This window comes from Cherax quadricarinatus, chromosome 13 (assembly GCF_038502225.1).
Source record: "Cherax quadricarinatus isolate ZL_2023a chromosome 13, ASM3850222v1, whole genome shotgun sequence".
NCBI lineage: Eukaryota > Metazoa > Arthropoda > Malacostraca > Decapoda > Parastacidae > Cherax > Cherax quadricarinatus.
The window spans coordinates 2,300,020-2,327,519 of record NC_091304.1 but is presented as its reverse complement, the minus strand read 5'-3'; the positions used below and the strand labels follow the sequence as shown (position 1 = coordinate 2,327,519).

Sequence of the window (27,500 nt, the reverse complement as noted above, 5' to 3'; positions counted from 1 at the left end):
GGACCAGGCAGGACTTCAAAGAGACCTGGACAGACTGGACACCTGGTCCAGTAAATGGCTTCTCGAATTTAATCCTGCCAAATGCAAAGTCATGAAGATAGGGGAAGGGCACAGAAGACCACAGACAGAGTATAGGCTAGGTGGCCAAAGACTGCAAACCTCACTCAAGGAGAAAGATCTTGGGGTGAGTATAACACCGAGCATGTCTCCGGAAGCACACATCAATGAGATAACTGCTGCAGCATATGGGCGCCTGGCAAACCTGAGAACAGCATTCCGATACCTTAGTAAGGAATCATTCAAGACACTGTACACCGTGTATGTCAGGCCCATACTGGAGTATGCAGCACCTGTTTGGAACCCGCACTTGATAAAGCACGTCAAGAAACTAGAGAAAGTACAAAGGTTTGCGACAAGGTTAGTTCCAGAGCTAAGGGGAATGTCCTATGAAGAAAGATTAAGGGAAATCGGCCTGACGACACTGGAGGACAGGAGGGTCAGGGGAGACATGATAACGACATATAAAATACTGCGTGGAATAGACAAGGTGGACAAAGACAGGATGTTCCAGGGAGGGGACACAGAAACAAGAGGCCACAATTGGAAGTTGAAGACACAAATGAGTCAGAGAGATAGTAGGAAGTATTTCTTCAGTCATAGAGTTGTAAGGCAGTGGAATAGCCTAGAAAATGACGTAGTGGAGGCAGGAACCATACACAGTTTTAAGACGAGGTTTGATAAAGCTCATGGAGCGGGGAGAGAGAGGGCCCAGTAGCAACCGGTGAAGAGGCGGGGCCAGGAGCTAAGACTCGACCCCTGCAACCACAAATAGGTGAGTACAAATAGGTGAGTACACACACACGAGTGAATACATCCTCCGCTGACAGACTAAATACAGACCACACATTCGCTGCCTGGATGAGGTAGAGTGCGGTAGTGCTTTGCACCCCTCTACTGTTTACCCAGACGAGCTATTCGGAAAACAATATGGCGCTAGGTGTGCGCTGGAGAGTGAATACTGTGGGCATTGAACTCATTAGTGGGGCTTTAACGCCTACATCAGTCGAGGTACTATTGCCCAAAATTATAAGAGAAACATACGGCATCAGAGACGAGGATTTATATGGATTAGCACTAAATGGTGTTATAGAATCTTCGTGAAAGTGCTAACAGCTCAAGTGTATGAGGCATTGGTGGATCGTTATCAAGATGTCAGCATTAATGTAACACCGGCAGTAAGGGTAAGGTTGACGGATGTATCAAGACATTATTTGTGGGTCAAGCTCTGCAACGTGCCTTTTGAGGCTGATGAAGTAGATATCAGAAGTGTTTTTGAAAGATATGGGACTGTACATCTAGCCCAACCTGGAAAATGGGTAAAAGAAGCGTATGCTGGATTTCCTGGAGGTACTTTCAATCTCAAGATGACGCTGCTACATCCTATACCCTCGTATGTATATCTCGAGGAGTTTAAAACCCAGGTAATGGTGGCGTATGCTGGGCAGAGGCATATGTGCCGACTGTGTGGCGAATATGACCATATGGCGGCGGATTGTGGCAAGCGGAATATGGCTCCTGGGCCGGCAAGAGGCAGAGCACCGGCGCATGAGACATCGATGCCTGAGGAAGAACGAAGGCGAGGAGGAGGGCATGGTCGCATGAGGAGTGAAGAGGTGGTGGCTTCTCCTGTGGAATCTGAAGGGGACGTGGTGATTCATGAATCACCCAGTCCATTGACAGTACAGTTGTCGAGTGAGGAGGTGCGAGTGGGCACAGAAGTGAAAGCTATTGAGGAGGAGTTGGAGACGGTGTTACAGGCTATGTTACAGTCTACGGAGGTGGAGAGTCGCAGTGAGCAGGAACCTAGGATCCTGGCGGAAGGAGGTGTGTGCGGGAGGAGGGAGGACCAGGTGACACCTGTGGTGGACAGTGCAAGTGACATGGAGGGACATGGAGGCGACTTCAGGGAGGTAGAGGTGAAAGTCCATTGTGAGGACTCCCAGGATACAGATATGGAGACAACGCGGGAGCAACGAGGAAAAGGGCAGCGGCATCAGATTCAGACGATGTTCTGACACCGGCGCAAAGGCCTGGGAAAAAGGCATGGGGTTATGGTACCCAGAGTGACTCTAAGAGAGGGCCACAACAGAAAGGGGGGTGATGGTTGGGAAAGAGGGTGGAGTATGTGGCAAAGGCACTGCCCAGGGGAATGGTAAGAAATGGAAGAGTCTTGAAATGAGGCGGGGAGGGAAACCTTAAACCGGCCTCAGGTGTGTAACTATAAATATTAATGGTCTGTGTAACGGTGTAAAACGTGAGTGCTTCCGGATGTTTTTGAATAGATACAATGTTGACGTGGCTTTTGTACAGGAACATAATTTTAAACTTGGTCGTGAATTAGTGGTGCCTGGGTTCCAGGCTTATGTGTTGCCATCTGAGCGTTTAAAAGGAGGAGTGGGTGTGTTGATCAGGGAGGCGAGCCCATTTGTATTGCACAGGAAAGAGGGGGGGAGGGGGAGAGTATTACGTGTGGAAGGATGGTGGATGGGGGAGAGAGTGGTGTTTGTGTGTGTATGCCCCAGCAGAAAGTGACGTTAAAGTGAAGACGGATTTTGTGTGGGAGGAACTTGTGTACTTCCTACGCACGTTACTATCTGTGGCGATTGTGGGGGGGGATTGAAATTGTGTACTTAAGAGGGCAGATGTGGAACCCAGAGGAGTGGGATATTTTTCCTCAGTCTTAGGGGGTCTGCTTAGAGATCTTCAGTTACGTGATGCTTTTCGGGGAGGTTTGTGGGAGGTGGAACATACTTTTATAAGGCAGGGATACGCCGCTCGTTTGGACAGGATATATTTATCTCAGAGGGTTTTGGTAGAGTCTTTTAATACTATTGAGATGGTATCATCCGATCATAGGGTGGTAACAGTGGAGGTGGGGTGGGAAGCTTTGGCTAGTAGGATGGGGAGCTATTGGAAACTGAATATGATGGTTTTGGGGGATGAGGAGGGAGTGGAAGGTTTTGAAGTATTTTGGGAACAGCTCTGTGCAGAGCGACGGACTGAGGAGGATGTGGTTGGATGGTGGGATAGTGTAGCTAAGGTAAAAATACGTCAATTCTATGTGAGGGAGGGCAAATGGATTAATCAATTGCGGTATGGTTTGTCAAATTATTTTGAATCTAGATTACGGGATTGCTACGCGGGGGGGGGGGGCGGTGGCCGGGGTTTACCCAGTTGAGGATATACAAATTTTGAAGGACAGGATAAGGACTTTGCAAGAAGAGCGTTTTGCAGTGGTACGGGTACAAGCAGGGTTGGACGAAGTACTCTGGGGCGACAAGCCATCGGCATGTGTGCTGTGAGGACAGAAGGTAAGACAGCAAACGACTACAATACCGGGATTGCAAGTCATTTCTTCGGTGGGGGTTTTTAGAGAGGGTCAGGTATTATGGGAAACAACAGGGATGAGTGCGTATGCTGATAGATGGTTTGAGGAATACGAGAAAAGTAGTGGGGTGGATGGTGAGGTTCTTGGGCAGGTATGTGAGTTTGTGCCGTGCAAACTGGGGAGGAGTGATCAGGAGGCACTGGGTGGGGTCATTGAGGAGGAGGAAATATGGAGACCCCTTATGGACATGAGGAAGGGAAAGGCACCCAGGATAGATGGTTTACCAAGCGAATTTTATGTACAACACTGGGGTCTGCTAAGGGGTTTCCTAGTAAGGTTAATGAATGCCATGAAAGATGGAGGTAAGATGGGAAAATCGCAGGCAACGGCGGTGGTGGTGTTGGTCCCAAAGGGTAAAAAGCAGAGTACCCTTTGGGATTACCGAGCCATTTCGTTGCTTTGTGCTGATTGTAAACTGTTTGCGAAAATTCTTGGGAATAGGCTTAAATGTGTTGTGGGGAGGGTTGTGTTTGAGTCTCAGTTTGGGTTGCCAGGTAGGTCAATGGTCGAGGGCCACGGGATCATAAAGGGGTTCCTGGAGGACATGGAAAGGGGAAGAGGGGCGTTGTTGGCATTGGATTGGCAAGGGGCTTATGACAGGGTGGAAAGAAGGGCTTTGAGGGATATTCTCCTCAGACAGGGGTTTGGTGAAGAAATAGTGGAGTGGGTGGATACGTTGTACTCAGGAGCGAAGGTAAGGGTGCAAATCAATGGGTGTGTGGGGGAAGGAGTCAACATGGAGCGGGGTCTTCAGCAGGGATGTCCATTATCACAACCATTGTTTGCATGTGTTCAGGATCCTTTTTATAGGATGGTGGAGGATCGTCTAAGACTCTAAGGACTGGGGGGGATGATGGTGAGCAGAAGCCTTGGCCTGGTTTGGTGGGCTATGTTGATGATACTACTATTCTGGTGAGTGAAGAGACACGGTTAGGACTTTTGGGGGAAGTTGTACACATGTTTGGGAGAGCTACTAGCGTGAAGGTAAATCTGGAGAAGTCAATAATAATGAGGCTGGGAGAATTGGCAGAGAGATTAGAATGGGGTTGTGATGTCGTGCAGTGTCAGACTGGGAGTCTGAAAATCTGTGGTGTCATATATGAGGCTGACCTGAGTGCTGCAAGGGTCAACAATTCGAATAAGATGGTGGAACAGGTGCAGCGACGTTTGGGAATGCTGCGACCTCACCATTTAACCCTTAGGCAGCGTGCAATTGTCATCAATGTATTACTATATAGTAAAGTCTGGTTTATTTCGGCAGTGTTGCCGTTAACAGGAACGGCGATCACGAGTATTCTTAGAATCATGTTCAAATGCTTGTGGGGTTCAGGGTGCAACTGGTTGCAAAGGGAGGTAGTGACATTGCCGGTATGTAAGGGAGGGTTGGGTTTGCTGGACTTGAGAAAGGGTGTGAAATGTGTGTTCATTAAGAGGGAAGTGATGCGTGCAGGTGGATGGAAGGGGGGGGCAGCTAGATAAGGTACATGATCACCTATGGAAATGGTATGGAGGAGTGGAAATGAAGGAATGTGAAAAAGTGTTACATGCCTTAGTGTTAGCCAGGGAACCGGGAAAAGTAAAGGTGGGAACTTTGTGTAAATTGTTAGAGGGACGTGTAGTGGCGCAATATGGCAAAGATTTAGTAAATTAAGGATACGACCTTGGGCGCGTGAGGTTATGTATCGTTTCCTACATGGTATTTTGCCATCTGGAGCGATGCTCGGAGATAGGAGAGTCATCGAGGATTGGGGGTTGTAGCAGAAGCAGTGGGGAAGAGACTGCATTTCATGTTCTCTATTTTTGTGAAGGTTTGGAGTGCATCAGGGTATGGATGAGTAGGGTAGTGGCAATGGTGGGGGGTCATAGTGTGTCGGTATTGCTAGCGTTGAGTCTTGATATGAGTGGGATGGATGAGGGTGTGGCAAGGGGTTTAGCATATATAATTGTGGACTACATATATGTTTTGTGGGGTATGAGGGGGAAGGAGGGTGGGGATGTGCTGAGAAGGATTTTGGCGGCGACGTTTCATCGAACTTTGTGTCGCAATAGAGACATATATGGGAAACGGTGGGATGAGGTTTTTTCTGAAGGTTATAGAGGACTAACAATTGGGAATTTATTGGCGTTATAACGGGTTTTAACTGCCGGGGTGAGTATGTTGGTAAAGGGGGGGGGGGAGAGTCGGGGTTTTCAACGGGCTGTCCTCCTTGGGGGTGAAGTGACGGGTGGATGGGTGTGACTGGAGGTACACGTGTGGAACTGGATGTGATGGTGTGAAAGATCTATTTTGTTTCGTTCCCTTGTTGAGGAAGGTATAAATGACAGTTTAAATATATAACTTTTATTAATGTATAACATGTAAAATTTATAACATGAATATTTTCTTTGGTTGTGAATTATCTTCTGCTTGTACTCGTCTTGCAAGTGAATTTTAACTTTTCTAGAGAAGGTATTCCTTTCACTACGATCCTAGAAGCACTGAGGTTTTTGCAATTTTTGTAACGTGTTCCTGCATCAGTTTTGATTAATTACTTATTATGTACTCATGTATGTATAGGGATTAGTAACCCAAATTAATATTCATTGTATATTTATTTGTATGTAATACTGGTTAGGCACGTGATAGAAGGCGCGGCGAAAGTCTAGCCTCGTGAAATGTGTGTTAAGTTTTGGTATGTTTGTATGTGGTGTGTTAGATGTTAATAAGGTGTTTGGTATGGTGTTGTTATCTTACTACAATCAAGATGAACTTTTTGGATAACTTATTCATGTCATAGTCTTGGATTCTTTTGAAATATTTTCATATCCTAGTATTTTGCTGATAATGTTGCATGTGGTGTATTTTCTTGCATTTTAAGCGTGAACTTCACGTTATGCAATGTTATAAACATTTTGGTTTTCATTTGTTACATTACTATTGATATTATATATTGTTGGTGTATTTTCTTCTGCTTATAAAGGTGTATGTGTATAGGATTGTAATGTTCATATCTGTTTTAGTCTGTAATTTTATGTTATTGTGTTTTGTTGTTCATGCATCACCAACTTTTGATAAATAATCATTAAGTTTTGATGAGGTCAGGACAGATCCTAAATGTTAGGATAATTAACGTATGTTTCTTAGAACGGTGAATGTAAACATTTTAGGGGGGGGGAGAAGTGTCAGCTGTGTGTCTGCACTGGCAATAATAATTATTGTAAAAGGTGGGGTTTGTAGTATATATTGTGGGTTGTGTATATGGTTGTAATATGGCCATTATCTGTAGTGTTTGTTTTCTGTACTGGGATTGTATAATAGAGGTTTTGGTAATATCCAGTATAGTTGTTAATTTTATTATACTCTTATACATTCTTGTATTTGTTCTATGTTTTAAATAAAAATAAAAAAAATACAGACCACAAGTGAGCAACCATGGGAGAGGTGTCAATGTATCGGTATTGGCTATTTTTTTAAGGTATCAACATCGGTGTAAAAGTTGCCGATACCAGCCGATACTTTTAAAGTATATTAATAATAAAAATGTGTTCAAGAATAGTACAATGTATTATTTTTGTATTATTAATTTATAGGAATATATCAATTACAGATAAAATTGATTCGTCTTCTAATATACATTTACATGAATGAAAAATTATAGACGAGTAACTAAGACTGGGTCACTCTGCCTCACTCATCGTGATGAGTCTTCACTCTGCCTCACTCATCGTGATGAGTCTTCACTCTGCCTCACTCATCGTGATGAGTCTTCACTCTGCCTCACTCATCGTGATGAGTCTTCACTCTGCCTCACTCATCGTGATGAGTCTTCACTCTGCCTCACTCATCGTGATGAGTCTTCACTCTGCCTCACTCATCGTGATGAGTCTTCACTCTGCCTCACTCATCGTGATGAGTCTTCACTCTGTCTCACTCATCGTGATGAGTCTTCACTCTGCCTCACTCATCGTGATGAGTCTTCACTCTGTCTCACTCATCGTGATGAGTCTTCACTCTGCCTCACTCATCGTGATGAGTCTTCACTCTGCCTCACTCATCGTGATGAGTCTTCACTCTGCCTCATCGTGATGAGTCTTCACTCTGCCTCACTCATCGTGATGAGTGTTCACTCTGCCTCACTCATCGTGATGAGTCTTCACTCTGCCTCACTGATGAGTCTTCACTCGTGTGATGAGTCTTCACTCTGTCTTCACTCTGCTTCACTCTGCCTCACTCATCGTGATGAGTCTTCACTCTGTCTCATCGTGATGAGTATTCACTCTGCCTCATCGTGATGAGTCTTCACTCTGCCTCACTCATCGTGATCGTCACTCATCGTGATGAGTCTTCACTCTGCCTCACTCATCGTGATGAGTCTTCACTCTGCCTCACTCATCGTGATGAGTCTTCACTCTGCCTCACTCATCGTGATGAGTGTTCACTCTGCCTCACTCATCGTGATGAGTCTTCACTCTGCCTCACTCATCGTGATGAGTGTTCACTCTGCCTCACTCATCGTGATGAGTCTTCACTCTGCCTCACTCATCGTGATGAGTCTTCACTCTGCCTCACTCATCGTGATGAGTCTTCACTCTGGTAACACTAGCCAGGTAATCTTCACTCTGCCTCACTCATCGTGATGAGTCTTCACTCTGCCTCACTCATCGTGATGAGTCTTCACTCTGCCTCACTCATCGTGATGAGTCTTCACTCTGCCTCACTCATCGTGATGAGTCTTCACTCTGCCTCACTCATCGTGATGAGTCTTCACTCTGGTAACACTAGCCAGGTAATATCTTAGTTGACACTTTCATAACAGCGAGGGAGAGATTGTTCATCAATGAAGGGAACATCAATCTTCCTCACAGCAACTCATCAACTTCTTGACCTGGAGATACATTCATGTTCCTCAATTTCACCGCGATATATATATATATATATATATATATATATATATATATATATATATATATATATATATATATATATATATATATATATATTTTTATTTTTTTTTAATTTCGGCTACCAGAGTCATACACGTATTCTGTCTATTTTTAATTTCAGGTATTAGAAAAACCTAAGTTTCTTTTGTTTCATTTGTTCAAAGAATTTTTTTCGGTATTAAAAACAGCAAACAACAACTTTAATGCTACAGCATATAACTGCGTGATTATTATAAACAAAAAGAAGCGCTAAACCACAAGGGCTATACATCATGTAACTACCTGAGTTAATTCACTTTAATAACGTACGAAAGTTTTTGCTCAATTTTTACTCTCTTTTTTTATTTTCATTTTCCAGCTATTGTAATAACGTACGTTTTTTATTATATATATATATATATATATATATATATATATATATATATATATATATATATATATATATATATATATATATATATATATATATATATATATATATATATATTATAAAGGTGTAAATGAAGAATAACTTGAGAGTCTCGGATGTTAAAGTTCCACATTTAATGTCACTGGAAATTATCCAAACATCCATTTTCGTGATCGATGACTTCCTCGATGATTATCTCGATGATTTCCTCGATGATTATCTCGATGATTTCCTCGATGATTATCTCGATGATTTCCTCGATGATTATCTCGATGACTTCCTCGGTGATCGATGATTCCCTCGTCAGATTAATATATGTGCACAGATATTCAGAAATTTCATTTTTTTTTTGGGGGGGGGGTCCGTTTTCAAGTCTGAGGGGGTGACTTATTATTAACCAACAATGCTTATGACATCTCAAATAAATTAAGTTATTTAATATTTAACCTTTCTTATTTTTATTATTATCACACTGGCCTATTCCCACCAAGGCAGGGTGGCCCGAAAAAGAAAAACTTTCACCATCATTCACTCCATCACTGTCTTGCCAGAAGGGTGCTTTACACTACAGTTTTTAAACTGCAACATTAACACCCCTCCTTCAGAGTGCAGGCACTGTACTTCCCATCTCCAGGACTCAAGTCCGACCTGCCGGTTTCCCTGAACCCCTTCATAAATGTTACTTTGCTCACACTCCAACAGCACGTCAAGTATTAAAAACCATTTGTCTCCATTCACTCCTATCAAACACGCTCATGCATGCCTGCTGGAAGTCCAAGCCCCTCGCACACCAACCTAGGTAGTAGGTTGGTGGACAGCAACCACCCTGGGAAGTACTACCGTCCTGCCAGATGACTGTGAAACAGAAACCTGTAACTGTTTTGCATGATGGTAGGATTGCTGGTTTCTTTTTCTGTCTCATAAACACGCTAGATAACAGGGATATCTTGCTACTCCTACTTACACTTTGGTCACACTTCACAGACACGCACATGCATATATATATACATACATCTAGGTTTTTCTCCTTTTTCTAAATAGCTCTTGTTCTTCTTTATTTCTTCTATTGTCCATGGGGAAGTGGAAAAGAATCTTTCCTCCGTAAGCCATGCGTGTCGTATGAGGCGACTAAAATGCCGGGAGCAATGGGCTAGTAACCCCTTCTCTTGTAGACATTTACTAAAAAAGAGAAGAAGAAAAACTTTATAAAACTGGGATTTAACCTTTCTGTGTTGTTTAAAAGCCATTGTGCAATAACCAGTCCCTTATACATTATATCGTAATTAAAAAAAAAAATGCTGAAAAAAGTGTCGGTGTTGCTTTTGGCAAAACTTTTGGTATTGTTCCGTCACTTGTGGAGATATATTTCGAAAACTTGCAATAATCCTGTAAACAAAAAAAGATAAAAACGAGGTTTTTCTCCGTATTGGACGTGTTTTCAGGTCCGTCTTGGACGTGTTCAGGTTCGTTCTGGACGTGTTCAGGTCCGTCTTGGACGTATTCAGATGAATCTTGGACGTTTAACTCGGTCCAGATCGCATTAAAATATACTCTAAACGTATTCAACTCTGTACTGGATGTGTTTAAGTCCATCCTAAACGTATTCAACTCTCCATCCCTCATACATTATTTTTTTTCTCTCTCTCCCACACTCCCTCTCTCCCTCCCACACTCCCTCTCTCCCTCCTACACACCTGGAAGATGTTGTTGGAGTCTTGCGAGAGAATCATAACACACTGGTCGAAGTGGTGGTGTTCCATGGTGGAGGTGGAGTACAGGATTGCCAGAGGACTGTCAGTCTTGGTCTGGAAGCTGTTGTTGGTGCCTCTGTGATCCAGGTCGTGGCACAGGCAGGCTACCAGCAACCCCAGCATCTGTGCCACGTAGTGCCACACACACACACATGGAGAAATGTTATTGAACATCGTCAGTAAGTATTGACTTGAAGGGCAGTTGAGGCATGCAGCTTACAGGGGCTATCCCTCACAGTGCAGCGGGCCCCCATACTATAGCAGGGCCCCCTGTATGGGGCCCCCCCTCATAGTGCAGCGAGCCCCCAACACAGTGACCCCACAATGTATTGCGGGGGCCCCCACACTATAGCAGGGGCCCCCACACTATAGGGGAGGGCCCCACACTATAGCAGGACCCCCTGTATTTAGTAATTAGTGTACCAACTGAAGAATGTTACAGTATTAACCACTTCCGGATGAGAGAAAAACCTCTTGAGATCGGCGAGAGGCTCTTAATCCAAGGGATGGGACCTACCCTCCCTTTCCTCGAATAGAAGCGGATGGCTGCATGACTCCCCTACGGGTTTACCGCTTCCCCGCATGAACTAATGCTAATGAGGGTGGTGCCTGGATCAAATCTGATCACGTCGGATCAAATATGGCCTGGGATGGTCAGATTTGATTCGAGGAAGAGATGAGTAAGCTCCAAATCTTCGGATTAAGAGCTCTCACCTGGTAAGCGATTTAAAAAAATATTTTTTTTATGAAGTTTCAACGTAATTGAAATATAAATATAAATTCAAAGATCTAATTTCACTTATCTAAATTCAAAGGTCTAAATTCAAAGATCTAAATTCAAAGGTCTAAATTCAAAGATCTAATTTCACTTATCTAAATTCAAAGATTTAAATTCAAAGATCTAAATTCAAAGGTCTAAATTCAAAGATCTAAATTCAAAGGTCTAAATTCAAAGATCTAAATTCAAAGATCTAAATTCAAAGATCTAAATTCAAAGATCTAAATTCAAAGATCTAAATTCAAAGATTTAAATTCAAAGATCTAAATTCAAAGATTTAAATTCAAAGATTTAAATTCAAAGGTCTAAATTCAAAGATCTAAATTCAAAGATTTAAATTCAAAGATCTAAATTCAAAGATCTAAATTCAAAGATCTAAATTCAAAGATCTAAATTCAAAGATCTAAATTCAAAGATTTAAATTCAAAGATCTAAATTCAAAGATCTAAATTCAAAGATTTAAATTCAAAGATTTAAATTCAAAGGTCTAAATTCAAAGATCTAAATTCAAAGATCTAAATTCAAAGATCTAAATTCAAAGGTGTAAATTCAAAGATCTAAATTCAAAGGTGTAAATTCAAAGATCTAAATTCAAAGATCTAAATTCAAAGATCTAAATTCAAAGATCTAAATTCAAAGGTCTAAATTCAAAGATCTAAATTCAAAGATCAAAATTCAAAGATCTAAATTCAAAGATCAAAATTGAAAGTTCTAAATTCAAAGAAGATCTAAATTCAAAGATCTAAAGTCAAAGGTCTAAATTCAAAGATCAAAATTGAAAGATCTAAATTCAAAGATCTAAATTCAAAGATCAAAATTGAAAGATCTAAATTCAAAGATCTAAATTCAAAGATCTAAATTCAAAGATCTAAATTCAAAGATCTAAATTCAAAGATCTAAATTCAAAGATCTAAATTCAAAGATCTAAATTCAAAGATCTAAATTCAAAGATCTAAATTCAAAGATCTAAATTCAAAGATCTAAATTCAAAGGTCTAAATTCAAAGATCTAAATTCAAAGATCAAAATTGAAAGATCTAAATTCAAAGATCTAAATTCAAAGATCTAAATTGAAAGATCAAAATTAAAAGATCTAAATTGAAAGATCTAAATTCAAAGATCTAAATTCAAAGATCTAAATTGAAAGATCTAAATTCAAAGATCTAAATTCAAAGATCAAAATTCAAAGCTCTAAATTCAAAGCGATAAATTCTAATGAGACATAATGACTGTCTTGCACTGAGAACCCTCAGTGTACCTCTGTATCAACACATAAACAGAAACAGTCAAACAGAAGACAACAGAAACAGTCAAACAGAAGACAACAGAAAAGACAAATAAGTAGACGGAAACAAAAAAATCAGATGGGTAGGAAAAAAACAGAAGCAGAAAAAATAACAGATAAGTGGAAGAAAACAGAAAAGCAAATAAGAGGACACAGGAAAACAGGTAAGTGCAGAACAGTAGAGAGAGAGAGAGAGAGAGAGAGAGAGAGAGAGAGAGAGAGAGAGAGAGAGAGAGAGAGAGAGAGAGAGAGAGAGAGAGAGAGAGAGAGAGAGAGAGAGAGAGAGAGAGAGGGAGTGTGAGAGAGAGTGTGAGAGAGAGAGAGAGAGAGAGAGAGAGAGAGAGAGAAAGAGAGAGTCCACTCTACCTCCAGGTCAGTCATGAACTGTTCCATCTTGCCAGTCTTAAGTAAGGCAAACATAGTCTGAGCGACCGTGACTGCGTGTCTCCAGTTGTGGTACTTCACTGGTCGATAATTCTTCTTTACACTCAGCAACCACCGACACAACACCTGCAAATACGCACACAACACCTGTAAATACGCACACAACACCTGTAAATGCGCACACAACACCTGGAAATACGCACATCTGTAAATACGTACGCAACACCTGTAAACGCGCTCATAATATCTGTTAAACACATTCACAACACCTAAATACACAAATAAACACGTGTTTTTTGTGTGTTCACATCTGAGAACACACATAAAGCACGTGTTAATACACATGGCCTCTGTAAATACACACATACACACACACACACACACACACACACACACACACACACACACACACACACACACACACACACACACACACACACACACACACACACACACACACACACACACACACACACACACACACACACACACACACACACACACACACACACACACACACACACACACACACACACACACACACAAACACACACACACACACACACACACCGTCATGTACACACGTCATACTACATAAGTATGACTAATCTTACATGGGAGTATACGGTGACTCACGCAAGAAATAGGACGCAGTTAGGACTCCTATAGTGGATGCGTTTCGGTCCTGGGACCGCCGTTTCGGTCATGGGACCGCCGTCTCTGCTCTTGGAGTGACTAAGTTCCACATTTTCTTTTCTGAAGCATTGATCAAATCTCTGAGGAACCAGTCCTAACATTTTTACGAGGTGTCTGGGCGATGAAGATTTGGGTGTGGGAGTGACACCGTATTGGAGGGGGCTAACCTCGTACAGGATGGGACTGACCTCATGTTTGATGGGACTAACCTTGTACTAGATGGAACTGACTTTGTATTGGATGGGAGTGACTTCGTACAGGATGGGAATGACTCGTATTGGATGTGACTGACCTCTTACTAGATGGGAGTGACCTCGTATTGGATGTAACTGGCCTCGTACTAGATGGGAGTGACCTCGTATTGGATGTGACTGACCTCGTACTAGATGGGAGTGACCTCGTATTAAATGGGAGTGACCTTGTACTGGATGGGACTGACCTCGTACTGAATGAGACTGACCTCGTACTGAATGAGACTGACCTCGTACTGGATGGGAGTGACCTCGTACTGGATGGGAGTGACCGCGTACTAGATGGGTCTGACCTCGTATTGGATGGGAGTGACCTCGAACTGGATGGGACTGACCTCGTATTGGATGTGACTGACCTCGTACTAGATGGGAGTGACCTCGTATTGGATGTGACTGACCTCGTACTAGATGGGAGTGACCTCGTATTGGATGTGACTGACCTCGTACTAGATGGAAGTGACCTCGTATTACATGGGAGTGACCTTGTACTGGATGGGACTGACCTCGTACTGAATGAGACTGACCTCGTACTGGAAGGGACTGACCTCGTACTGAATGAGACTGACCTCGTACTGAATGAGACTGACCTCGTACTGGATGGGACTGACCTCGCACTGGATGGGACTGACCTCGTAGGGGATGTGGAAGCAGCTGAGGAGATCCAGATCCATAAACATTCTGACGACGCTCTTACACGTCTCTTCGTCCGTCAAGACGCAGTCACAGAAGTCGAAGCTGTGAGGAGAGAGATAAAGTAGGGGGATGAAGCAGGAGAAGGTGAGGGGTGAGAGAGAGAGAAAGAAAGAAGAGGTAAGGAAGAGAAGGTAATGGAGAGGAAAAATAGCGGGAGCAAGAGAGAAACTGTGATGAAGTAGAATAAGAGTTAAGATACTTATAGGAGGAGGTAAGAAAACTGAAATGAAGAAAAGGCATATCTTAAGTATATGATATATATATATATATATATATATATATATATATATATATATATATATATATATATATATATATATATATATATATATATATATATATATATATATATATATATATATATATATATATATATGTATGTATGTATATATGCAATCAGTCGCAGATAGGCGATCTCAGCCATGCCAGACAAACCACAGGGGGTGGAAATCTTTAGGTCAAGTACGTTCACACTTCTCAGCGCGTAATCAGGATCTGTGCAATGTTGCAAGACAGCAACTAAAGCAAGGGGAGTGTTCTCAGAGTAGAGTAGTGTGGGTGTGTCACCAGCCACAGCTTCTCTCCGAATGTGGTCAAAGGTTGGTGTCAACCCACACCACCACCATCCTCCTACTCCCCATATGAGGTAGGAGGGTTTCTGAGATGTCAAGTATGAAATTAGATGATATAATAGTCAGCCCCAAGCTTTTTCTAGCCGCTTATAAAAGATCATGTGATTAGAGAAAATGCTGTTCTCATTGTATACTATATATATCGATTGCTATTATTCTGTGCAACCCTTTTAATTAATAAAATAAAGGAATAGAATGTGCTCTTTGTCCATTTAAATGTCTCTTCTAGGGTAGTTGAAAGTTCTCAGGGTACTCAGAAGTATCTCTCCTATATATCCTTCTCAGTGTCGGTTAATATGCCTTACTTGGGAATCTTCTATACATTTCCGATATTTCTATGGTCCAAATTTCTACTAATACCCTTTAATCCCTACCTATGTTATTCCGTAATCTTGTGTATCTGTCACTGTATGGTACACTAACAGCTAATCGCATTATATAAACATTCACAACAGACGTAGTATGAAATTTTGGCGCTTAGACAGCTGGTCAAGCGTCACCAATGCATCAAGTGACCATCTGGCATAATGAGCAATCCTGTGATTTTGTATAGCATTGTTGTTTAAGATTGTGTACAACCCATAATTTGAGTTATATACTGTAATCCTTTCATGTTTCAAGAGAGAAGATTCAATTATGTTTCATTCCACCCACTCCGGTGGGTGACTATAGGAACTAAAGTGGTTAAAGATAGCATTCTACTCCTGTCCTGACTGAGTATTTATGTTGGGTTATTCTGTTTTCCAGAAATTTACCTGTTTGACCAATATATGAGAGAGGACACTGAGTACACGGAACCTTGTAAACCCCACCAACTTTGTTGGAGGGTGCGTTTTTAATCAGCCTTTGTTTCACAGTCCCTGTGTTTTTGAAAGCAAGGTTTATATTGATCTTTTTAATGCTTCACATAGGCAAACCAGATTCTTATTGTATGGCAACACTAGTACATTTTTCCTGGCCATCACTTCCTTAGGTTCAGTCCTGTAGAAAGTCTTTCTTGTTGACATTAGTGCCTTCTCGACAAAACCCATAGAATATCTCAGTTTTGTGGTTATGTTGAATATCTTGATGTTTCGTCCTCTAAGAACTCTGGACGGCAGATGCGCAAGGCTCTCAAGAACATTGTGAGGAACACACTCCTCTTTACCCTGGTTTCGTGATTGGAATAGTAGTGAATGTATGACGACACACTGGTGGACTTCCTATAGACTGTGAATTTAAATTTTCTATTGACACGGTGGATTAAAACATCTGGGCACGGCAAAGTGTTGTTTATTTCATATTCTGTGGTGAACGGAATGGAAGGTACTAAGCCATTGAGTCAGGAGTGTGATCCTCACAATGTTCTTGAGAGCCTTGCGCATCTACAGTCCAGAGTACTTAGAGGATGAAGGAAGTGATGGCCAGGAAAAATGTACTAGTGTTGCCATACAATAAGAATCTGGTTTGCCTATGTGAGGCATTAAAAAGCTCAATATAAACCCTGCTTTCAAAAACACAGGGACTGTGAAACAAAGGCTGATTAAAAACGCACCCTCCAACAAAGTTGGTGGGGTTTACAAGGTTCCATGTACTCAGTGTCCTCTCTCATATATTGGTCAAAGAGGTAAATTTCTGGAAGCCAGAATAACCCAACATAAATACTCAGCCAGGACAGGGCAGGAGTCGAATGCTATCTTTAACCACTTTAGTTCCTGTAGTCACCCACCAGAGTGGGATGCTGCCCAGATTATTGTAACAAACAGTTCTGTCATGGAAAGAAACATAATTAAATCTTCTCTCTTGAAACATGAAAGGAATACAGCATTTAACTCAAATTATGGATTATACAAGCTCGGTAGCTATTTAGTAGAGTCTATTGTACACAGTCTTAAACAACAATGCTATACAAAATCACAGGATTGCTCATTATGCCAGGTGGTCACTTGATGCATTGGTAACACTCGACCAGTTGTCTAAGCGCCAAAACTTCATACTACGTCAGTTGTGAATGTTTATATAATGCGATTAGCTGTTAGTGTACCATACAGTGACAGATACACAAGATTACGGAATAACATAAGTAGGGATTAAAGGATATTAGTAGAAATTTAGACCATCGAAATATTACCGGAAAGGTATAGAAGTTTCCTAAGTTAGGTATATTAACCGACACTGAGAAGAATGTATAGGAGAGATACTTCTGAGTACCCTGAGAACTTTCAAGTATCCAAGAGGCGACATTTAAACGGGAAAAGAGTACATTCTATTCCTTTCTTTTATTAATTAAAAAGGCTATACAGAATAATAGCAATCCATATATATAGTATCCAGTGAAAAAAATATTTTCTCAAATTACATGACCTTTTGTAAGAGGCTAGAAAAAGCTCGGGGCTGGCTGTTACATCTTCTAATTTCATACTTGACATCTCAGAAACCCTCCTACCCCATATGGGGAGTAGGGGGATGGTGGTGGTATGGGTTGGCACCAACCGTTGACCACATACTGAGAGAAGCTGTGGCTGGTGACACACCTGCACTACACTACTCTGAGAACACTCCCCTTGCTTTAGTTGCTATCTTGCAACATTGCATAGTTCCTGAAAATGCACTGAGAAGTTTAAAAGTATTTGAGCCAAATATTTCCACCCCCGTTGCTTGTCTTGCATATATATATATATATATATATATATATATATATATATATATATATATATATATATATATATATATATATATATATATATATATATATATATATATATATATATAACAGGTTAATCCTTAAGTTCTATTTGTGACTGAGTAAAATAATGATAATAATAATAATAATGATAATAATAATAATAATAATAATAATAATATCTTTATGTTGTACAAGTACATGTACAAGGTATACAGGTCTAGCTGACATCAGTGACATACTACTATTTAAAAAGCCGCTTGTTATGAAGAGCATTTCGAACATATTAGGTCAGTTTTGTCCCAGGATGCGACCCACACCAGTCGACTAACACCCAGGTACCCACTTTAATGATGGGGGCAACATAAACAACCGGTGTAAGGAAACACGTCCAAGGTTTCTACCCTCGCCGGGAATCGAACCCGGACTCTCGCCGTTTGAAGTGAGAACTTTAGCCACTAGGCCACGAGAGGGAACAGACCTTTTGATGGTTGTACCCACAACCAATATTCTTTGTAAAACATACTGAATGGGTGAATGTTCTAAGAAATCGAATTATTTGTTTAGTGTTAAATTCTCTCTCTCTCCCTCTCTCTCTCTCTAACACCATCGTTCTGACAAGGTTATGTTATGAGTTCCTGCCTTTACCTTAGCTCGCTGAAAGGCCTTACCTACCTAGCGTTACCTTCATCATAGTGTGTGTGTGTGTGTGTGTGTGTGTGTGTGTGTGTGTGTGTGTATGTGTATGTGTATGTGTGTGTGTGTGTGTGTGTGTGTGTGTGTGTGTGTGTGTGTGTGTGTGTGTGTGTTTGTGTGTGTGTGTGTGTGTGTGTCCCAATTAATATTTGCACTAATAGCTCATTGCAGTTGAGACCGAGTGTGGACGTGTAAACTGCTCATTACTTTATACTTTGTTCATGATTGTAACTATGTATAAGACTTGTAGATGATTCATTATCTTTGTAACTTGTGAGTTCATTACATTTGTACCTAGTTCAGCTATCAAAACTCTGGGGTCCAGTCCCTGGACCCATTAAGTACCTCTGTAATCCTTTGCCTTCCGCCCACACTATTTATGGGGTGCAGAATGAATATAATAAACTAAAAATCTAACATATCATTATAAGTTAAGTCTTTATTAACTCTCACTTGTAAAGGTCGAAGTCCTGAGAGGTGGGTATCTCAGCGGTTCTGAGACGTTCCGTGTCATCTTGAGACGCCGTGGCGTGGTAGCTGAGACACTCCAGGGCCACCTGCTGCCGTGCCATCAGTCGACCTGAAGATAAACACACGACACCTCAGCCATACACGAAGCTCCGTCATACACGAACCTCGGTCATACACGAACTTCAGTCATACACGAAGCTCGATCATATACGAAGCTCAGTCATACACGGAGCTCGGTCATACACGAAGTTTGGTCATACATGAAGCTCGGTAATTCACGAAGCTCGGTCATACATGAAGCTCGGTTATACATGAAGCTCGGTTATACATGAAACTCAGTCATACATGAAACTCGGTAATACACCAAACTCGGTCATACACGAAGCTCAGTCATACACGAAGCTCGATCATACACGAAGCTCAGTCATACACGAAGCTCGGTCATACACGAAGCTCGGTCATACACGAAGCTCCGTCATACATGTGTCAGCATAGTTGCTGGTCCCCTACATGTGTTGTATAGCTTATCTGAGTATCATATTTAGTACCATCTATATGTTTTACATACACGATCCCTTGCTAGGCCTAGTGACTAGTTTGTATGACGTCACATGATCCCGCATGAGTGCGTGGGACGCGCTGCATCAGCCTCAGTTCTCAGTAATCCAAGCAGGTGACAGGACAGGCAGTTTGGGCTCTCCCCCTTCATACTCTGTTAATACAAGTGTTACCATCCAACAAGTGTGTTTATCTCCAACCTTCATATCTCCTACGAACCCCCACTACAAATGGTGTCAGCAGAGGACCCATAATTCTGACGATTAAGGCGATTTCTGGAGATAAATTTCTACTGAGTCAGCCGCCATTTTAGGCCTCCTGAGTTGGGTGATGCTCAACGTCCCAAGCCAGCTACCCCGAGCAAGCTTTCACCAGCCTATTGCTTCCTACTTACTGGTCAGTCTCTGTGTATTAGTTTTATTTGCTTATTTGCATTACTTCTGAGGGGTTGACCCGGATTTGCAAAGTAAGCCAAGCCACCAAGACAGTCTGTGGGGGGAAGTCCAGCCCAGCTCTACACCGTTCCAGCCTTGCCTGCTAAACCAGCTTTCCACCCCTGCTCTGGTCATCGTTACAAGTTGTCAAGCCAGTCTGTGTGAAGGGTTAAGCCAAGCCAGCCAGCAACTAACCCAGGTTACTTAACCCAGTACTCAAGCAAGCCACGTGGGTAGTCTTCTCCAACACTTTGTGCTTCCAGTTCTAGCTATTCTGAGTGCTTTATCATCCCTGTGGTGCTGTGGTATTTTGTGGGTTTTTAAGCCACCTGGCTTAGAATATTTTCATGCCTAGTGCGGGTGTCCCCAGAGTGGCTTACACTGCTCATTCCATAGGCCCAGTGACCATGTGGTGTCTCACCGCGCTGCCTCACTCACCACATCCACCATCACCACTGTTTTTTTTTGTACCCTTATCATGGGTTCTAGCACCATATTTTACAGACCACATAGTGGGTCAAGAGACAAGAGTGTTCCTTCATCCCTGTGCGCCTACGTAAAAGTCTCCTGTGTGAGTCTATCGTCGATTTAAGCGCAAATTCAACATGTTTGAGAGTAATGGAGTGCTGTGGCAGCTACAACTAACCTTCCTTACCTCCCAAACTACTCATTCTCCACCAACGTCACTACAGTGATAATATTTTTATAGAGACATTTGTGAGTGTTGAGACAATTTTGCAGTGATTCCTGGGTGAAATTTCTTTTCAGTGACTCTTGATCAGTGTTCATTATATCCTGTTTGCAATATTTTTTTTTTTCTCTTTCTTCGGTGTTAATTTTCGTGCTTTATTTTTATGTCTGTTTTTTTTTGTGTTCATTTTTTTATATACGTGAAGTAAGTACTTTAATGTTTTTCCTTGTTGTGTGCAATATATAAGCAGTATAACCTTGTGTTTACACTTTACAATTATCTTGTGTTCACAGTATTGTGTTCCTTGTCTAGTAATTTATGCAGTGAAGTAATTCAGTAACTTGTTACCTTATATTCTGCATCACAACTCAGTGTTGTCTCAGTTATTTTTTTTTTCTCCCAGCATTTGTGTACTTGCTGATTTTTTTTATTCATTCATTTGCTATTTTTTTTTTCTGTGTGTTGAACATTCTTGTGTTAATTCCCTTCATTTAGCCAGTGTCTAATTTGTCTTATCTCCACAGACAATAGTGCCATTATTTTGTTTGAAGCAAGAGAATTGTTTTCCAGTTTTTCATACACCAAGTCTTATTGCAAGAAAATTCTCATAGTATTGTGCATATATTGATGTGTTTTGTTCCTGCATTATTGTAAGTGTTAACCTCTCTTTGTTTTGCATTTTTGCCTTTATTATTTTTCATATTTCATTGAACAAATTCACTCTTAGTGCAATTTTTGCACTCTTTTTAAAGTAAATCATTCTTTTGCTTGTTCAGTAAGTGTTGCTTAAACTGCAATTAAGAGTTAAAGTGTTCAGTCAGTTCATTCCTTGATCATTTTTTTTATTGTTTTTGTAAACTGCATTTCTTGTGTGTGCAATTTTTTTTTATTATTGCAATATTGACTCATTTTGCAATAATTCTTGTGTAAACATTGTGCTGCCATTAAATTTTTCTTTCAGAAATTTTTATGTAGTGTTGTGTTGTGCAGTCCTTTGATTAAAAATTCTTATTTGCAATATTGCTACAGTTTATTTCAGGGCAATATTCTGTTATTTCAGTTTCACTTTTCTTGTTCTGTGCATAATATTTTATTATTGTGTGTCATTTTATTTTATTTTTAGTGAATTGCTTTCCCAGTTTGTTTTAATTTTGCACAAGATTTATTGATTCTATTTTATCATTTTTGTTTCATTTATGATTTATTGTTGAATTCCTTTGTTGAATTGAGAGTAAAGACAACTCACTGTGCCATTAATTCAATTTAAAGTAAATTTGAGTAAATTTGATTTGAGTAAAGTACAATTTCTCTTGATTTTCAAAGTGTTGCTTATCCAGTTGAGTTATTTTATTATTTTTATGTGAGTTTTCCTTACTTACAGTGTGACTTATGCAGAATAGTTAAGCATTTTCTTCCCATTTAAGCTTATTGTGTCATTCTCTCTATTTTACTTGCCTTTATATCCTTGAGTAAGTTCCCTGAGAAGATGTCTCAGTCACTTTTGAATGTTCACTTAGTGTATCATGCCAGTCAAAGTCAAAATGAATCAGTCAACAGTCCTAATATTCCCTTACTGACTGAAAGACAATACCTAGCCCTTGAGCAATGTGTTTGTTCTCACAGCTTGTATCTGAGATTTGTTAAAGTGCTGTGAAATGTGAAGTTCAGATTAAGTCCCTATAGATCCGTGCATTGTTTATTAACGTAGCCTAGCGGTCAGGCACTAGTAACTCTGTCACTCCCATCTGTTGATGATATTGCAGCCTATCCCTGCAATGTCTGCTAGTTCAAGTAGTAGTTTCTCCACAGGGGACGCCTTGTCAGAAAACGATTACTTGAAACTAGTAATGTCATCTCTTGCTGATGTCGCAAGCCGTTGCAGAAACGTCTCTGTTGCGGCTAGTGTACTCACTACTGTGTCTGTTGTTGTTCCTAGTGTTCCAAATGGTGATCCCATCCTAGTTGATAGTAATCCTTGCAATGTAAAAAGTTGTTCTCGAGTAATCTTCACGTTGTTAACGTTTGTAAGTGTTGAATCTTTATAGTTGATACCTAGTGTCACTGTGTGCGACTCAGATTGAATACCAGTATTGTTGACTGTGTTCATTTCTTTTACCCTGTGCTTGCAGTGAGAGTTATTAGATCCGTTCTCCCTTGCTCATATTGCGTGTTATAGCGTTACTTTTTTCAACCGGGGAGAGTCATCTACTCCGAGTTTGTTAATTTCTCCAGTAAGAAAGAACCGATCCCTTGTGTTCTGGTGATTCGATTCCTGCTCCAGGAAGATCTTATTCTGACTGTGAAGCCACCAGCACCCATTAGTGACTTTGTCATGAGTCAAGAATTACTGTATCGAACAGACGAGTTGGGTACTCCACGTAGAAGAGTATACCAGTTAGTAATTCCACAGTCACTAGTGAATGTAGCTCTACAGCTAGTTCACGATGCACCAGGTGTTGCACACCCTGGTATGGATCGTTCAGTAAAACAAGCCAGAATGAAATACTTTTGGCCACGTATGGCAACTGACATTTCCGAGTATGTTAAGAAATGTAGTGTCTGTATGAAGCATAAAGGAAATGTCAATGGTCCTAATCCAATCCAGGTGTATTCAACTACTAGTGAACCGTGGGAAAGAGTAGAGTTGCACTAGATTTGTTAACCAATTTTAAATGTTCCCTCCAAGGCAACAAACATCTGTGTGTTATGGTAGACCATTTCACTAGATATTGTGAGTTAGTTCCTATTGCAGATAAGACTGCCGAGACAGTAGCTAAAGCGTTTAAAGAATGCATTATCTGCAGTCATACCACCCCTAAGTCCTTAGTAACAGATAATGGTGGTGAATTCTTTAATGAGATTCTTGAAAATTTGTGTACCTTGTACAGGATCTCTAAATCCACCATTGTTCCTCATCATCCTGCCATCAATGGGTTAGCAGAACGAACCAATAAGAAAGTACTTGTTGTCTTGAGAGCCACTATCAACCCCAATAGTGAAACTTGGGATGAAGTTATTCCAGATGTTCAATGTGCCATAAATTCTGCTTACAATACTTCCATAGGTGACACTCCACATTATGCATTGTACCGTGTAGACAAGCGTTTGCCTTATGAGTTGTTATATTTCACACCGAAACCCAATTATAACCCTGATGATTTCATAGCAACTAGTACCAGCATAGCTCAAAGTGTTTTTAGAAGATTCCGTGAAACACTTCATAAATCAAAGCAGAATTTACTAGAGTAACTAATAGCCGTGCTAAACCGACAAAAGTTAAAGTGGGTTCCAGAGTAATGCTGACTAATTTCAACAAAACATCCGCAATGCCTAAGCTTGATCAAAAGTTTGTTGGCCCTTATCGAGTAGTTGAACATATCAATGGCAATAAGTATAATTACAAAGAATCACATTTAGATCATGTGAAGTTAGTATGTGATGTTGATGATATTGCTACCCAGACTAATGTGACAGTCGCTGACAATCCTCTTGACTCTGTACCCTCTACCTCTAATATTCAGTCATATCATCAACCCAAGTGTTTACCTGGAGAGAGTTTACCTGGAGAGAGTTTCGGGGGTCAATGCCCCCGCGGCCCGGTCTGTGACCAGGCCTCCTGGTGGATCAGCGCCTGATCAACCAGGCTGTTGCTGCTGGCTGCACGCAAACCAACGTACGAGCCACAGCCCGGCTGATCAGGAACTGACTTTAGGTGCTTGTCCAGTGCCAGCTTGAAGACTGCCAGGGGTCTGTTGGTAATCCCCCTTATGTGTGCTGGGAGGCAGTTGAACAGTCTCGGGCCCCTGACACTTATTGTATGGTCTCTTAACGTGCTAGTGACACCCCTGCTTTTCATTGGGGGGATGGTGCATCGTCTGCCAAGTCTTTTGCTTTCGTAGTGAGTGATTTTCGTGTGCAAGTTCGGTACTAGTCCCTCTAGGATTTTCCAGGTGTATATAATCATGTATCTCTCCCTCCTGCGTTCCAGGGAATACAGGTTTAGAAACCTCAAGCGCTCCCAGTAATTGAGGTGTTTTATCTCCGTTATGCGCGCCGTGAAAGTTCTCTGTACATTTTCTAGGTCGGCAATTTCACCTGCCTTGAAAGGTGCTGTTAGAGTGCAGCAATATTCCAGCCTAGATAGAACAAGTGACCTGAAGAGTGTCATCATGTCGTTATTCTTTACGTACACGACAAGTAATAAGAAACTCACAAGTATCTTTTGTAGATACTCGTTCAGATCTCCCTCAGTCAAGGTATGTGTTAGCCATTACAAAGGAATTCGATCATCCCAAAGATGATAACCATTCTGCTATGTAAATCTTACCCTCGCAGAGTTGGGTTTAAATGTACATATTCTGTATAATTAGATGTTCAAGATGATTGAAGTTGTCCACTGTGTGTTTTGTTATTAGCTGATCAGTTTTTCAGAATTTTTTTTTTGTGTTCACGTTCCCTCCGAATTCTGAGAATTTAGCAGTAATGATCTGTGCGTGCCAGATCTGTCTTTGCTGTTAATTACTTTCACCTTTGTAAATATATTTATTCTTCCTCAGAATCCATAGAGTGCATGAATACAGATCGATCGATCAATTCCATCCTTTATTATACCATGATTTGTTCTTATAATTCGTAATGCATTACATTAAAACTCATTACGTTAACACCCATTACGATACCATCCATCAGTTCTAAGTTACATATGTCTTTGCTATTGTATAGAATCAGCCCAGACCCACCTGCCTGTTCAGCCTATAGCATAGTATTGTATGTTGAGACGACATATGTAACATAACCGAGCTGTCAGCATAGTTGCTGATCCCCTACATGTGTTGTATAGCTTATCTGAGTATCATAGTTAGTACCATTCATATGTTTTACATACAGGATCCCTTGCTAGGCCTAGTGACTAGTTTGTATGACGTCACATGATCCCGCGTGAGTGCGTGGGATGCGCTGCATCAGCCTCAGTTCCCAGTAATCCAAGCAGGTGACAGGACAGGCAGTTTGGGCTCTCCCCCTTCATACTCTATTAATATAAGTGTTACCATCCAATAAGTGTGTTTATCTCCAACCTTCATATCTCCTACGAACCCCCACTACACACGAAGCTCGGTCATACACGAAGCTCGGTCATACATGAAGCTCGGTCATACATGAAGCTCGGTCACACATGAAGCTCGGTCATACATGAAGCTCGGTCATACATGAAGCTCGGTCATACATGAAGCTCGGTCATACATGAAGCTCGGTCATACATGAAGCTCGGTCACACATGAAGCTCGGTCATACATGAAGCTCGGTCATACACGAAGCTCGGTCATGCATGAAGCTCGGTCATACATGAAGCTCGGTCATACATGAAGCTCGGTCATACATGAAGCTCGGTCATACATGAAGCTCGGTCATACATGAAGCTCGGTCATACATGAAGCTCGGTCATACATGAAGCTCGGTCATACATGAAGCTCGGTCATACATGAAGCTCGGTCATACATGAAGCTCGGTCATACATGAAGCTCGGTCATACATGAAGCTCGGTCATACATGAAGCTCGGTCATACATGAAGCTCGGTCATACATGAAGCTCGGTCATACATGAAGCTCGGTCATACATGAAGCTCGGTCATACATGAAGCTCGGTCATGAAGCTCGGTCATACACATGAAGCTCGGTCACACATGAAGCTCGGTCATACATGAAGCTCGGTCATACATGAAGCTCGGTCATACATGAAGCTCGGTCATACATGAAGCTCGGTCATACATGAAGCTCGGTCATACATGAAGCTCGGTCATACATGAAGCTCGGTCACACATGAAGCTCGGTCATACATGAAGCTCGGTCATACATGAAGCTCGGTCATGAAGCTCGGTCACATGAAGCTCGGTCATGAAGCTCGGTCATACATGAAGCTCGGTCATACATGAAGCTCGGTCATACATGAAGCTCGGTCATACATGAAGCTCGGTCACACATGAAGCTCGGTCATACATGAAGCTCGGTCATACATGAAGCTCGGTCATACATGAAGCTCGGTCATACATGAAGCTCGGTCATACATGAAGCTCGGTCATACATGAAGCTCGGTCATACATGAAGCTCGGTCATACATGAAGCTCGGTCATACATGAAGCTCGGTCATTCATGAAGCTCGGTCATACATGAAGCTCGGTCATACATAAAGTTCAAGGCTCCATAACCAACAGGCTTCTCTACTCCATTTTTGTTTTTTTTTTGCTTTCTTTTTCAGGATTTTGAAGTAGGAATATATTTTTTAATCTGATCATTCTCGTAGTCACAATGTTTTACAGTCGAAATAATTTTTTTTTTTAGGCCAAATTTTTTTTTTTTGAGACAGCAACAAGAACAACAACAAAATCCACAATACCGATCGACAGACATTTCGGTCCCTTCGACGGACCGAAACGTCATCCCAGCTCCACTTTGCTAATTACTTCATCAAAAATTACGCTAATGCCATTAGCAATGTCATCGTCATTAAGAACCTTATTTAATCGTACAAGAAATGGCACAATTTCGCGATGCTCAAGACTGCTTCTCGCGGAGTTATTGCGCAGCGCTGATCACACCCTCGGACTACCCGGGGGTAAACGATCGTTGCTTCAGGAGCTAAGACGGCAGCCCACGGCTCTAAAGCCACATACTCACAAGCCTTCTCGTAGACCTGAGTGTTCTGGATGCCCAGACCACAGAAGATAGCGAAGGCCTCAAAGGT

The 27,500-nt window shown here is 41.4% G+C and overlaps 1 protein-coding gene across 1 annotated transcript in view; it reads right to left on the bottom strand.

Annotated features, from left to right (window-relative positions):
- The window catches only part of Pde6 (phosphodiesterase 6), a 93,276-nt gene that overhangs the window by 21,084 nt on the left and 44,692 nt on the right, over positions 1 to 27,500 (bottom strand). Inside the window, exons 13-17 of the mRNA XM_070084386.1 lie at positions 27,434 to 27,500; positions 19,061 to 19,187; positions 14,554 to 14,659; positions 12,960 to 13,103; positions 10,475 to 10,654 (exon numbers count right to left, since the gene is read on the bottom strand). The exon at positions 27,434 to 27,500 is cut by the window's right edge and continues 36 nt beyond it. Of these exons, the coding sequence (XP_069940487.1) occupies positions 10,475 to 10,654; positions 12,960 to 13,103; positions 14,554 to 14,659; positions 19,061 to 19,187; positions 27,434 to 27,500 (624 nt within the window). The remainder of the gene's footprint in view (positions 1 to 10,474; positions 10,655 to 12,959; positions 13,104 to 14,553; positions 14,660 to 19,060; positions 19,188 to 27,433) is intronic.